Source organism: Diprion similis, chromosome 6 (genome assembly GCF_021155765.1).
Source record: "Diprion similis isolate iyDipSimi1 chromosome 6, iyDipSimi1.1, whole genome shotgun sequence".
Classification (NCBI taxonomy): Eukaryota; Metazoa; Arthropoda; class Insecta; order Hymenoptera; family Diprionidae; genus Diprion; species Diprion similis.
Window position 1 is genome coordinate 17,913,951 of NC_060110.1, and position 14,426 is coordinate 17,928,376.

General features: G+C 39.9%; 4 protein-coding genes across 4 annotated transcripts; 1 reads left to right on the forward strand and 3 right to left on the reverse strand.

Annotated features, from left to right (window-relative positions):
* Positions 1-813: 813 nt before the first annotated feature.
* Positions 814-5,785, reverse strand: LOC124406975 (jmjC domain-containing histone demethylation protein 1). Its single transcript, XM_046882723.1, has 7 exons — positions 5,539-5,785; positions 5,159-5,438; positions 3,959-4,646; positions 3,544-3,868; positions 3,114-3,429; positions 2,726-3,021; positions 814-2,525 (listed from the first exon to the last, which is right to left on the reverse strand). The coding sequence occupies exons 1-7, from the start codon at positions 5,587-5,589 to the stop codon at positions 1,530-1,532; spliced, it is 2,952 nt and encodes a 983-aa protein (XP_046738679.1). The 5' UTR covers positions 5,590-5,785; the 3' UTR covers positions 814-1,529.
* Positions 5,786-6,448: 663 nt separating this feature from the next.
* LOC124406795 (guanine nucleotide-binding protein subunit gamma-1-like) lies at positions 6,449-6,840 on the reverse strand. The gene has a single exon (XM_046882389.1). It carries the CDS (start codon positions 6,834-6,836, stop codon positions 6,555-6,557), a length of 282 nt encoding a protein of 93 aa, XP_046738345.1. The 5' UTR covers positions 6,837-6,840; the 3' UTR covers positions 6,449-6,554.
* A 956-nt stretch (positions 6,841-7,796) lies between these two features.
* On the forward strand, positions 7,797-9,326 carry LOC124406800 (coiled-coil domain-containing protein 42 homolog). The gene is made up of 4 exons (XM_046882406.1): positions 7,797-8,021; positions 8,137-8,425; positions 8,549-8,788; positions 8,887-9,326. The coding sequence occupies exons 1-4, from the start codon at positions 7,906-7,908 to the stop codon at positions 9,235-9,237; spliced, it is 996 nt and encodes a 331-aa protein (XP_046738362.1). The 5' UTR covers positions 7,797-7,905; the 3' UTR covers positions 9,238-9,326.
* A 297-nt stretch (positions 9,327-9,623) lies between these two features.
* Positions 9,624-13,787, reverse strand: LOC124406740 (coiled-coil domain-containing protein 63-like). The gene is made up of 6 exons (XM_046882307.1): positions 13,168-13,787; positions 12,176-12,510; positions 11,734-11,957; positions 10,923-11,185; positions 10,549-10,835; positions 9,624-10,187 (listed from the first exon to the last, which is right to left on the reverse strand). The coding sequence occupies exons 1-6, from the start codon at positions 13,516-13,518 to the stop codon at positions 10,007-10,009; spliced, it is 1,641 nt and encodes a 546-aa protein (XP_046738263.1). The 5' UTR covers positions 13,519-13,787; the 3' UTR covers positions 9,624-10,006.
* Positions 13,788-14,426: the final 639 nt, after the last annotated feature.

Here is a 14,426-nt window from a genome sequence, read left to right on the forward strand (position 1 = left end):
CAAACACGCGGGAATGTTTTAAGACGGGAAATATTTTCGAATTGATTCGATAACTTTCAGTGACAACGAAGTACGTAAACGTATGATAATTGCGAAATGCTTGGTTTTATACAGATATTCAGTCACGTCCGAATACCATATACATCAGTATAGCAGAATCTCGATTGTTTAGCTTCCACGCAAAAAAATAAAATGCAAGAAGTATATCCAATAGAAGTGACAATTGTTACCTATGAATTTGATAGATAAAAAGAAAGAAATTGATAATGGAATGAATTATGACGACAGAGTACTGAAATTTATATGACTTCTTAGATTACTTTTTTAAATCTAGATTGAAGTGTTCAGATTAAGAAACTAATGTAGTTTTCGAATTGAAAATTATATTTGAAAACTGGGGTATTGCTGTCTTTTTTATAAGTTACAGAAGTTAAACAGTATTTTAGTTTTCATTAAAATAATATTTTATTAATTAAATAATAAGTAGTCTTTTCAACGTAACAAGTACAGCTTGGACAAAAAAGTACGTCTTTTGTGTGTATAATTCATTGTATTAGCTTTATATAGATAAACTTCACGTATGATAATTTATAAAAACCGAATTTGGCTTACAGCCACCAAGTTTTGACTGAGAAGTTTAACTAAAAATGCGGCGAAGAAAAAAGAAAATGAAACAGAGAATAGATCTGGTGGTTTCATAGGTGGCTGAGTACTTGAACTCGACAGTAAAAATATGTTAGTAGATTTGAATACTTTAAATTAATAAAAGACAAAGATAAGGAGGTCCAAGAATGTTTCATATATCCATAAACGTTCTTGGCGTAATACGTTTCAAGTTTCTAATATAAACAATAAATACAACGTAATTATATGTATATCACGGTTCGATACCTTAATATGTAAGTTTGAACATAAATTTTACGTTCGTTAATTACAGTCTACTGATCACACTTTGTATAAATAAGTATTTGCGTATCGATTTACGGTCATATCCCGCTGTAGTTACTTAATTTTTTCACTTTTAAATCTTCATGTCATAGAAATACATTGCACGCAACAGAGGCTTTCATGGACCAGGTGTAATAGGTACCTCTCCTATCAAATAACTAGCCAGCTTTTTCATAATTATTTATAGCATCAGAGCAATCAATGCTCATTGGGATGTTCAACTTTCAAAAATTTTTGCAAACTGGTAAATAATAATTTCCAGAAAGCAAAGATAAGTTATTTTTTCACTGATTAAACTAAATAAAAGTACAAGTACGAAATACTTTTAATATCTCACAGCGATAAAATAGCCAAATAATATTGTGATTAAGATGCTTAGATGATTACGAAAAAGCTTATTAAGAGCAAACTTGCTGTTATTCTTAGATTAAAAAAAAATGTTGTAAGCATTTCACATAGAATTTATAGTACTGGTGATTTAGGATACACAAATCATGTGTGACAGTTCTTTTACTTTTCTTGAATAGAATTTCAGAAGCGTAAAATACGTTGAATATTTATGTTACGAATTACAGACACAATTACTTACTTACTTTTTCTTCAACTAGCTTAACATCAGTCACATGTAAATTGTGTACACTTTTTGCAGCAAACTTTATGACAGCTTGCGTAGAAACGTGTGTAGTGTGCCGTAGGTCTAACCGTTTAAGCGCTTTACACCTCCCGAGGTGATCAAGACTGGCTTCTGTTAGTAGCCTACAGTTCGATAAATTTAGAGAAACTAAATTGGACAGGGTTTGTGCTGGAGCAGTAGTCAGCTGGGCGACTCCAGCGTCTGAAACTCGTCCACAAGATGATAGATCCAGAATTTCAATATACGGTAAATGTTGCACAATATATCTGAGAGCTATGTCAGTTATATCGCAACCAGCCAATGAAAGACTTTTCAAGTGCTTTAAGCGTGACGTTTTGTCTATTAAACCAGGTCTGGAGTCAGCCGGAGGACTTAAGACTTCTCTCAAACTGGAATCGTTTAAACCTGAGACGTGACCTAGGTCAAGACTAACTAACGGAGGGCACGTACAAGTCTTAAGGGCGCATATGCCCGACCAAATGCAACCTTGTAATGATAAAACTCTAAGTTGAGGCAATCTGTCTAGGAGCCAAGCTAATTGCCTCTTAGTGACGTTCGTCCAATTTAAGTTTAAATTTTCTGGTTGCCTTCGAGCAATGCCTGTTAAGTGGGCTGCGGTCAAGTGAGCATGAGACACGTCCATTCTTTTCCGTAAACTAGGATCTACACTATACCTGGCCCATGTACGACACACTAAAGCACAATTTGCTAAATCTTTCAAGCTTAGAAACCTAAATATAGCCAGCATTACTGTTTTGTCGTAAGCTAAAGTGTGCCCGTTGAAGTCTGGTCCAGGCTTGGATGGTGGGGGTAACTGCGACGGCCTTACTACTACATGAGGCCGTTTCAACGACTTACTAGTCGATCCTGTCAACTGCATAGCTAACTGAGTGCGCAACGCTGTGCGTTGCTCACCTTCGGCCGGTTCCCGATCATTCCAGGCCTGTAATAATAAATCCGGTATTGGTTTACAGATGTCAAGTAATGTCTAAAAACATTTTCACATTCCCAGCCCACTTCCTTTAGTTATCTATTGATAGGAATAGCTGGAAAGTATTCTGTTTAGCACGCGCTTTCAATCGTGATCAGAGATTTATACGACGTAAAAAATAATACATCTGAACAGTGAGCGACAACACTTACCTCATTTGGGTCTGGTCTAGATCGTTTACTTGGGGTAGTCGCTCGCTCAGAGTCAGTTGTAGGGGCCGATGAGGCTCCACTTGAAACAGAGATCTTGCGAGCACGTGCTTTGAAATGCCGAGGTCTATAGTCCAAGTGTCGACCGCTTTCACAACACTGTGGACATTCCCAACTGTTTGGAAGATCTTCGCTAGCTATTCCTCCTTGACCGGATTCTGCCAGACAGTCCGGATGTACGATATCATAGCAAACCGTACACTCCATTAACGTTGACGGCGTTGACGGTGTTGGTTTTCCTGCAATTTTAAACAATGAGATATGTAATTCTTAGTCAAGACTTCGCTTGGCAATCAAAGCTGTTCTTAAATTTTATGATTTTCCTACATACCCATAAGTGGTGCTGGTTGCTGTTTCCATCCATCCAGCCGGCAGACCTTACAAGCAGCTGTAACAGGGAGCATTGGTCTTAAACACTGCCTCATAAGACACGTTTGCTTAGCCCTTCCTGTACCACCAAACTTAACCATGTCTTGGCAGTAAGCGCACTCCCCACAATCGGACCTGGTACATGCTTCACATTTTTTACATCTGGTACGCCTCCTCCGAGGAACACCTGGCTTGCTCTCTTTTAGGCCATCAGACTTGTCTTGGGATTGCTGCCGTTGCAACTTTGTATAACTTTTTTTGGTTGCTCGTAGACGCTCCTGTCGAGTACGAAATCTCATGTTGTGAATAAATTTCAGAAAAATGGATGAGTCTATAATTATGAATAGTTCTAAAGTGTTTTAAAGAAACTAATGTTGTTAACAAAGACTCACTCTGTCTGCAATTGTCATTGTTGGAGGGGGTGGCAGTACCGGGTATCCTGTAACAGCTGCATCGGGATTATCATGTCTATGTTGTTGAACAAGGCACCTAACATCGTGAATAAGTGCTACTGGATCTCGTATTAGTTCAGGAACGTTTTTCTTTGTAGACGGAAGAGAATGCAGGTACATTACAATTGCTTTCAATCCATGCAATTCAAATGGAGTCAAATGTGTATGTTCATGTAGCTTTGTAGCCGGGGGTTGTTGGTTTGCGTCCTGAATATCTAGGTGGCTTCTGTTCAACAGCATGTGAACATATCGTTCCAACACATACCTATAGCGAAATTGAGAATTGATAAGTTATCATATAGTTTGTGACAATGATAGACGAAATGATAAAGAAAAAATATTCGTTTGAACCTACCAGAGCATCTCTGTGAAAAATGGGTACCGAAACTTCTGTGGAACCTTCGTATGTTCTTCGACTTGAGCAACTTTCAATTGTTTATCGATGCCGAAACTGTGTAAAAAGTTACCCCCAAAAACGAGAGAATCTTGAGGTGTGTAAACTGCGTGAATCCATCCTGTTGGAATGAATAAGGTCATTCCCGCAGTCAAACTAATTCTCCCACATCTGTCTACCATGTCACCAAAAAACACATCTGATTGTTTCCCACTCAGTACCCACTGCTCGTAAGAGGCTAAGTTCTTCTCTGTTGGAGGTATAAGCCAGAATATTTTACCACCTCGCAGTATGTGGTACCATACGCTGGTGCCGCCAAAGTCGACGTGGAAATCTGTGTAGCAGCCTTTCACTGACATTAAACAATACTTCTGTACTTTTGGATACATCATATCTTCTAACAGGTTTGTCGCCTCAACCTGAGCCTCTTTCAAATGTCTCGGCCAAACAACGTCCACCCAGTCAACTTGACGGACTACTGTAGGAGATTGCACATAATTTTCCAGCCTTGTATGACTAAATTCCAGCGATATTACGTTCAGCAAGCGATCCTTGTTCGGCTCCTCATAGTACCTCTGCCACTCCTTCATAGTCATGTCTTCATTTTTTTGAGTATTTACATCCATTACATCCAAGATTCTTTTGGAACCTGAAATTAGAGTGGTCAGTGCATGGTTTGAAAAAGTGCATTCGTTACATGAAATGAAAAATTGTTCAGGGAATCGCAAAGTGATAATTGTACAAAGTAGATGTAGGACTTTATGATGCTTCAAGAATTGAGTTTGAAACTTAGTAATTGAATTGCCACTAAAATAACTGTGTTGGTAATAATCTAATAGACATTTTTAGCAAATTGAAAAGACCATTTATAAGAATAAGGTAACAGTGGTTCAATGCCTTAGAACTGGATTTATTTCAACAATATTTCAATGCAAAAATGTGTTTCCCTTCCTGAGTGTGAAGTAACTGTAATTGAAGAAATTATTCAACTTTTTCACTAAGATTCTATAATTATAAAAATATTTCAAGCTATCTGTATCATTTAAAAATACTTATATTGAAACTGTACACATCATCATAGTAGACCAACGCCATCTTTCAGGTAGCTATTGAAATATAGTTTCTGACAGGCTCTCGAAGTCATTTGTTGATGTTACATACCTACGCAGGTTCTGACATCGTTTATTGAGAAATTTGGACTTGGCACACGCAAGCCTAGTCCGGTTTTTTCTTTGAATAATAACGGTATCCCAAGACCATGTTTTTGTAGGTAACTCAGGGTTAATTCAGGTCCCGTCATCTCACGAAATAATCCATTAAAATTACTCAAGTCATATCGTTCGCACTCAATCTTTTCATCGAGCTGAAAAGTTCTCCGTCCTTCGATATCTTCATCTCCCAGTGTCCAATCATCTGTGTATAACTTTTTGGTCCTCTCACGCTGTGATTACAGAGAGAGAAAATGTATTATCGAAACAAATATCCCAGTCGGTAATGAATTACAACTATTGCTTATTTTTGAATGATAATTTTTTGTTTACCAATTGACGCCTTCTCGGCACGGAAGTAGATTCATCGGCCATTGTCGACATGCTGCTGGAAACGTATTACTGATATTCACCGGCTACTCAGGGCCCCACTCACATGCTTGATCCTAATCAGTCTTCGGATAAATCTTGACAGATTACTCGTACAATTCTCACATGTCAGGAGCGATAGAGCGTTTATTAATGCGACCATTTATTTGATTACACTATCGCGAAATAAGGGGGGAGCCATTTTTGAGAACAGGTTGGACAAACGCGTAAAAGAAATTTCCCTAGGCAAACTGAGATTAGCGAATTAATCATTAGATTGACGCGATTGACGCCAGTGCATAGATGGCATCAGAGACACGACAGAGAGTATGATCCAGGTGGCGCCATTTTTCAAGATGGAATTAAACCGAAGAATTAAACTTATTGTAACTAAATGCTGTACAAACGCTTTCGTTGCTAGGCATTTGCACACGAAATTTGCCTCACGTTATTTTTCGTAATGATTTGCCGAGCACGGGTGAGCACAGTAGTAATTTTAGTACACTACACTTACCGACCCGTCTTATGAAATCCCAATGTCAAATCGAGTCGGCATAGCAGAATACTAAAATTTCTCCGAGCCCTTCACCTCCTGTTACACCAAAGTCCAATATAAGTTTTTCTATAGCTTTATTCAATTCTTTCATCTCGACAATTAATTCAGACAGTGAAATGTAAATTTCGAATGAAAATAAGTTACGCTTTTTGCTTATCGCGTTTCTTGGTCACTGCGATAATTATCAGTTATGAATTTGCGGCGATAGCTTATTGTTAGATATAAAATTTGACTTGTATCCGATGATATCAAAGTACCATTCATCATGTAAATACTACGAGAGTAAATCAATGCCAAGTAAAGAGCAGTTATTTTCACTTTAAATATTGTTTTATTTCTATAGAAAGCCCAACAACCGTAATTTGGTTGGTGATAAATTAATAGCAACCATGCACTTGGGTATAAACATCGTTTTACTTTCAATTCAGTCAACTGGCACAGGGCTGATGCATGGAATCTCTGTATGGAAAGGGTTCAACTCCACCGATGCAAATCCTACTACTAGACAGTCCGTTTGCTCGTGTTCTTTGATGTAATTGATTATATCTTCAACAGTTTCGCTGAGAGGCATTCGATTGACCGCAGCTTCACGTCGAAGCTGCCAATTAATCTGAAGCTGAAAGTACCGATAGTTCATGCGAGCAATCACCTTGTTTCTCCTTCTTCGCATTCTCCTTTTATTGGTTTTTTCTTTGCGAGTCATCATGCTCGACAAGTCAAATTACGACCAGGACTATTGACAGGGAATGTCGGTACACAAAGAGGATGAAAATATGCGAGCCACGCCTTCCGAAAATGCGTCAATCAACCGGTATAGAAATTAGAATCCTCGATTGCCGATCGTGAAGTATTACAGAGTAACGAAGTGCTCCTATAAAGGTTCTATTCGTTACTGAAATTGTTCCAGGCTTTTTCGCTGATAGAATTAAGCGCTGCAATCGCGTTATATCCCTACTACCGGATTCTAGGCACGATTATATTTATAGAAGTATAGCTTCTAGCTATGCAAGTGTAAATCACACCATACTATAAACGAGCTTTATCATCGTTATCTCGAGGATTATATATATATATTGTTTTTTTTCTGGAGCATATAGTAGCGTCTATGATCGTCATCGATGAATCATGATTCACCTAGCGATATTATCAGACGGTGAGAAAGCTAGACGTCTGGCGAAACTCCAGAGTAATTACGTCCTACAACGTAATATAATAATAAGTATGCATAATTACGGTTTGCACAAGATTTGCACCGTCGAGAAAAACTTTAAGGCCTCGCGCCATACAGAGCAAAGTATTATAATATGAAAATCCGTGTATTTTTTCAAAAAACTGAAGTGTCAAACATATTTTCTCAAATATATCGATATACTTTATGGCAATTAGGAATGTATCATATCTATGGATCCTTTTACGAATTTTTCCAGATTTCAATTATCTATCGAAATACATTGATGATTAGACTTCTTTCTGTATTCAGACTGATTCAGAGAATGCTGCGTGTTCCGCCAAACTTTTGTAATATAAATACCCAGCAGCATCTAAAATATGTTTTTGATTATAGATAGATAGCGCTAGAGTCGTGGAGGCGCGAGTCCTCCCTGCTTCGTTCAAATCGTTTGATCGATAAACACGCTAAGCAGTAGTCTCAAAGAAGGTATTTTCACCGTGACATCTGCCCTTTACAGTGTTTGGTTACTGAATTTATTTATCATTTTGGTCAAATTTATCTTCTACTCTAGTAAGAAATACCTGCTGTATACATCTTGTGAAATATGGCGCCACATGTGAAAAATTCAAAGAATCTCATTCATCGTGCGCAAATCACTACCGACCCGCAAAAGGCTATAGCGGAATATTTCATATCCAAGGCAGAAAGCAGGAATATAAAGTAACGTATTTGGCATTTTAATTTAAATAAGAATTGGTCTAAATACTGATTATGTGATCGAATAACTCACCGTCATCTTGAGTAACATGGCTGTATTTTGGTTTGAAACTTTCAGAAAATTGTCAGAGTGGGACGTTGCTCGAATAAGTCCGGCAGCCGAATTGGTGAAGGCACGTCGCGAATTAGACCTAGCCGAGAATCAACTAATAGAGAAACAACAGGAGCAGATTGAGAAAAGAAAAGAAATGGATAAGCACTGGGCAGAACTGAGGAGGAAGGAGCTTATTTTCCGTCAGTCGTTTCAAAAGTTTAATAAATTTGCCAAGGAAAATCAAGAAAAACGAGAAAGGGCTGAACATAAAATTGCTGAGGAGCTTTTGCTGCAAAACAAACGACGAGAAGAGGTAACATTATAAATAATCAATCGCAACAACTGGATGTACGTACCTACTCTGCGTTTTTCATTGCTACAATTATCTTGGAAAATATAAACACCAGTCCAGTTTAAGATCGTTATGGAAATTTAGATAAAGGAGATGGAATCGAAATTGAACGACATGAAAGAAATAAAAAAGAGCATGGAAAAACACGTGGCAGATTACGGTATGTATCAAGAATATTTGGAGAAAGTGATCTCTGAGACGGGGCAATTTCAGTCGATATCCGAGATTCTTACGCGATACGAAAGCTTAACCGAGGCTAGAAAAGAACTTTCCGAACGACAGGATGAAAATCTTCAAGCCCTGGAGGACGCAAGCACAGAAATGGTACTGAAAACTCCCGATCAAATTGTAGTACAGCCTCAAATTCTTTGATGAATCGGAAAACCGTTTTACCTACTTACTTTCTATTCTATTTTCTACAGGTTCGTCTGACAGACGACAAGGCCCAGAAGTTGATTAATTTAAACAACAAATTGGCGGATCTGCAAGGCAGATACGACAAAGCGAAAGTGAACGCCTTGCGTTGGGAAACTGCGGTACAGAGAATCAAGGAAACGACTGCAGCGAAGCATCTCGAATTGACTCAAGTTCGCGCATGTTGCTGGAATGTCTATCAGCAGATTTGCAGGCGCAAGGGGATTCCCGTAGAAGTGGATCGCGATGACGTTGAGCACCAATTGGTACACATCAAACGAACTATTCTGGAACTGAAACGGATCGTTCGGGTGGCTCGAAGGAAGGCGCAAACGGAAGCAAAGTCAAAGGATGCCTGAGCTTAACTCGCAAGTTACAGGGTATCATCCCGATACGCTTCAAACTACGCGATGGAAAGCTCAATAAGGCATAAAAATTTTCCCTTTTACTTTGAGGAAAAACGATTCATTGACCAAGTACTTCGCGTTACGATAAGCGTATAATGATCATGTGCATAAATTTCGAATCTCACAAATTACCGAGACTTGATAATTATTAATCGATTGTTTTTATTCCCTACTTTATATTAAAATGTAACCAATGAGTGTAATTTGCGATTATTAAAGAAATTTCACTCAAATTATTAAAATAAAAAAAATAAGAAATACAAGTAAATCGGATCCTCTTGTATCACATTCCAAGTTTCTAAAAACATGACGTTGAAAAAATGTACACGACCGTTTCAGTTTCGCGAAGAATATGAATATAAACGCACATTTACGTCACATGTGTATGAAAGCCTCACTTGAGATTAGCGTGCGTGATAAAAGTCATAAGTACTAACTTGGTCTGAATTTTCGCATGTATTGATCGTGCAAAACTGTGTCGCACTACAGTGTAAAAACAAAATTACTTGTTATTCTATGAAAAAAAAATTTCTCGTCAGAATAAAGAGTATTAAAAAACAAAAGCCACAGTAAGAATTAAAAAAAGGAAATATACTTCTCAGAAAAATCCAAGGTTCGTACATCGAACACCGAATCATGATTGAGTGGGTATTATCATCGTTGCATTAATTTACTTGCTAGTTTTACTCGAAGAACATTAAAAATTCTTTTCAGCGTTCGCCTATTGGTAACGCCTTTGCATAATCTTTCTTGCGGCTGGCAGATGACAGCCGGATACATTGTGCAAAAGTTCGCTGAAATCATCCTCCAAACGTTGTTGGAGTTTTACGGTCGCTTCTTGCCTCGTTAGCGGAGCCTCAAGACCTTCCGAAACGTTCTGTAATTCCTCCTTCTCCACGCACCTGCGGTTGTTGTTCATTTATTTTTTTTTTTATGAATTGAGTGTAACAACAGCATACATATAACGACACTGAAACATTTGTGTTAGTATAAGGTAATAACCGGATAATTGATTGGCTTATTATTCACTTCTTAAAAAGAATTGCACTGCGACTGGAAAATCTCAGTGACAATTGATGGACACTTATAAGTATTTATTCTACCGTCTATGGCATTAATTGTTTGATCCCTTATGAACATATAGGTATGAAACTGCATCAAGTCTTAAAAATAATTCGCGTAGAGAATTCGGAATAAAGCTATTAGCTGGCTGAGAGGAGGGTGGATGGAAGGAATTGATTACGGATGTTTTTTTCAACTCACAGAGCACAAGGTTGCGTTGGAGCAATTTGGGATAAGACGGGAACTTTGAGCCGGGGTTTTTTGGATTCGTCAAGTCGACTCGGGGCCTTCCTGGCCTTGTCGACCCAGTGAACTTGATTGAAGAGGTCGGTGATTCGTTTCTCGATGATCCCCAGATAGAGCATAACGTTGTTCGTCGTCACGTGAGAATTGTCGCCAAGGAGTTCGAGGATGGGCGAATTGTCGCACCTGACCGCACGGAACAGCGCCTCGATTCCACGGAGGAGTTTCTCGATCACGTCGTTGCACTAATTCGGAAATAAAAAGGGCGTCAGATGAGAATTTTAGATTTTTGAGAATGCGGCATACCATTTTTTTCAGATCGGATCACCCACCTCGGCCAAACTCTTCTCCGCGGTGGCTGCGACGGAAGTCTGTTCCTCCAGCTGCTTCGCTATCCTGTCGAGGGTTTGTGCCTGCTGTTCACTTCTGTGTGTATTGAGGGCTCGTGCCTCGTCAATGGCGACTCGCAGCTGACCCACCCTGGCCTGAAGACCCTCCAGTTCGTCATTCAGCTCGTTCACGTAGCTGAACAGGGCGAAGTTTTCCTCCTCTTGTTTGACGAAGTGCGTCATCAGTCTGTCGATCTCTTGCTCCCCTGGAATCGGATCGATCTCTCAGAAAACCGGTTACCCTTCAAGTAACTTTTTTCAACGTTAAAATGAAGCGTGTAAGAGTTTTGCGGCAACTCGATACTTGAGTGAAATCTACTTGTCCATCGACAGACAGTTAAAAAGTTTAATCTTTGGAAAAGATGATCGATTGTAACAAAAAAAGCTGCGATAAAGAAACCTACGAAAACACTGCTTTCACTCCATTTAGCTACCTTAAATCACGTAAATAGAAATTCTCCTTTCCCCACGTCAGAATAAATCTGACAGTATAAATCAAGCACAACGATTAGTATGGATTCTATAACCATGCTCTTCAAAAGACGAGCGTCCAATTAATCGCTGCATATTTATACTCTGGCTTATTTGTATCTGGATTAGGCATCAGGATCAGTAACGGTAGTGTGCAAATTGCACCTGCAGAACCGATTTCCATTTAATTCGCCTCGCGTTTAATTTTGACGAGTATAAATAATGACATGTAGTATAATAAAACAATTATAAATAGCTATGATATTAATTATCGAACATTCACCAGTGAATTGCTTGATGAGTTCGAGGATGTGAGTGTAATCGGCGACTTTCTTCTGCATTTCATCGTGTCTGTTTTGCCGTTTCGCATCCTTTTTTGTGTTCAGATCACCCGTGTCACGGTATTGTCCTTTCACCCCCAGAAATTCCTGCAGCTTCCATTCGTTGTCGAGCGTTCGCTGGAGCTCGCACATCTCCGAAGTGTGGGATTTGAGGTCCCTTGCACCCCTGCAGGTGGAAAAGAGTGGCGTTAATTTTTTCACATTGTAATTTCACAGCCCTGCAGTTTTAATTGCGAGCCAGGTTCTATACGTCGACGGTAAGACGCACGGTTAAACAATTACTGTAAGGATGAATTGCTCTTCCTTCCGGATATTTATCGTATAATTTCCCATCGTGGTGAGCAATGAATCTCAATGGTTACTTGGGTAGAAAGTACGGCTTACCTCTCGCGCAGCGCGTGCAATTTGTTCAATTCTTCGTCCCTCATATTGAAGGTAACGGTTGCCTGTTCTATAAGATCGTTGATTACTTGTTTTCCAGTGTTTAACTGGCCAATTAGCTTTAGCCAGAGCACGTTAAATTGCTGCCTCTCGGTCAGAAGCGAGGAGATCTCTTCTCTAAATCTCTTGTTATCCGTAACGATCATGTTGAACCTCTTCGTCGCTACTTCTAAACGGTTCTCCAGGATGTTTACCATTCGGTTACGCTTTACAGCCAGCTCTTTCGACTGGCTATCCGTTTGCACGATCATCTTCATTCGCGTCACTTCTCGCGAGACCTTTGGTTCAGTTAGATAGTACAATATTTACCTGTTGTGACGGCTGTAGAATCGGAATAAGAATTGAATTGGTTCTTAAGTTTCTTCAATATTATCATGCGAAATGGTCTGGCAGAGAGGTGAAAGGTCTTATTCTATCATTACGTCGCCTTTCTGAAACGGACCCGAAACGTAATAAGTCAGAGGTAAAAACTGCTGATAAATCGTTTCGAGTTTATCTTAGGAAGTGTGATGATTAACATTATTTCGGTCGCTTCCCACGAGCTGAGCAAGTCAATCTAGGAAAAGCCGGTTTAAATATAAATGCCGAAAAGGAAACGGGCTTACATTAACCACCCACCGTAGCCAACGGAGTCTCTGTAGCGTTTGGTAAAGAAACCGGAAATCTAGTGTCGTGTGAAAGGCTAAAAGAACTGTAAGGCGGCCCACGTGTCACCAACGGGTAACAGCTTAATTGCGGTATGCACTTTTTTGACAATACTTCACCGACGACGTCAAAAACTAGCTACGGTCGATACTCTACATCTTCCTGTTCTCCATACAGGAACCGTTTTTCTCGAGTCCCCAAAGCCCCATTAAACTCCCGATAAAAGACACGCCAGCAATTCTCGAAGACCATATTTTTCTACACGTCTAATTAAAGCCCCGGGTTCTCACCTTGAGTATTTGCTCCTCGAGTTCGTTTATTTGCTGCCTTTCGTTATCGATGGTTTCTTTGTATTTCGTACGAGTGGCGAGCAGACACTTGAGTTTCTCTCCCATGGCTTCGTCTTTTTTGCTGTTGGCGCCCGACGTCGCGGTTTTGATACCGAGCATCAACTCCGCCTTTTCAATCTCGAGCTGATTTATCATATTCTGCTGATTCCTCAGCTGCAGCCTCGCATCCTCCGCGTAAGTCGCTCTGTCATTTTCCATTATTCGATACTGCCGTTTCAACCTGGACAGTTCCGTTTCGGCGAGAACCTCCAGCTCCACCTCCTCTTGCACAGGTTGCGACCTGAACGCCATCGTGCTTTCTTTTTACCGATATTTCTTGTCGGAACAGAATATCCGTTCCGTTCTCGGATCCTGAACGGGGAGTGACGACGATCGAGCGAAGATTTTGCCAGAACAATCAAGATCACCGAACTCCCCGGGTTTCTTAGTTATCCTTTTGTTTCCACACTACAAAACAGAGTTCGAAATCGGTAGTAGATAGTAGAAAGTTTCCCCGGTTTTGTTTGGTCTTCTGACTCGAGAGATCAGCGTTACACGAAAGGTGACGTAAGCGCATCCCAATCAGACTGTAACCAATACTCGGACATTCTTGAGATGAAACTTGAAACTCGACCAGAAGTATCCTTCGCAAAGTTATCAGTTCTTGCAACGGAGAATTTCTCGAATTATGTCCGTCAAGGCCGCGCCCTGGCAAATCGTCGCGGCAGGGCGATTCGGTCGATCGATGGATTAACTTTTTTCAAAAATAACCCCCATAGGCGAGAGAAGAGAAACCAATTTGCTGAAATTGCCGTCTGCAGCTCCGAGGTTTTTTCCTTATTACATTTCGTGACGATGTGTACCGATTGCTTCGCAACTGACTGCAGAGGCAAAAAATTTGTCTGTTCTTGGTGCGGCTTAAACGACTTCCCGGCACCGTTCCGGAGCACCCTGCGTCTCAACTATCCGTTCACGTCAACTTGTTTGCAGTTTTGACAGCTGTCACTGGTGTCTATTTTTCTTCCATACTTTTTCTTCTTCTTCTACTACTTCTTCTTTTCTGCCTGCACTGCTGTCTGCCGTTGCCAAGCGTCGATGTTACCCGCTACTGTATCGCTGTATCGTGTTACCTGGGCAACGAGCAGCTACGCATATGTTTGCTTTTACACACCGTGTAGATATTATTTTGAAAGCTACTAGATCATTTCCCTCGCCTTCGT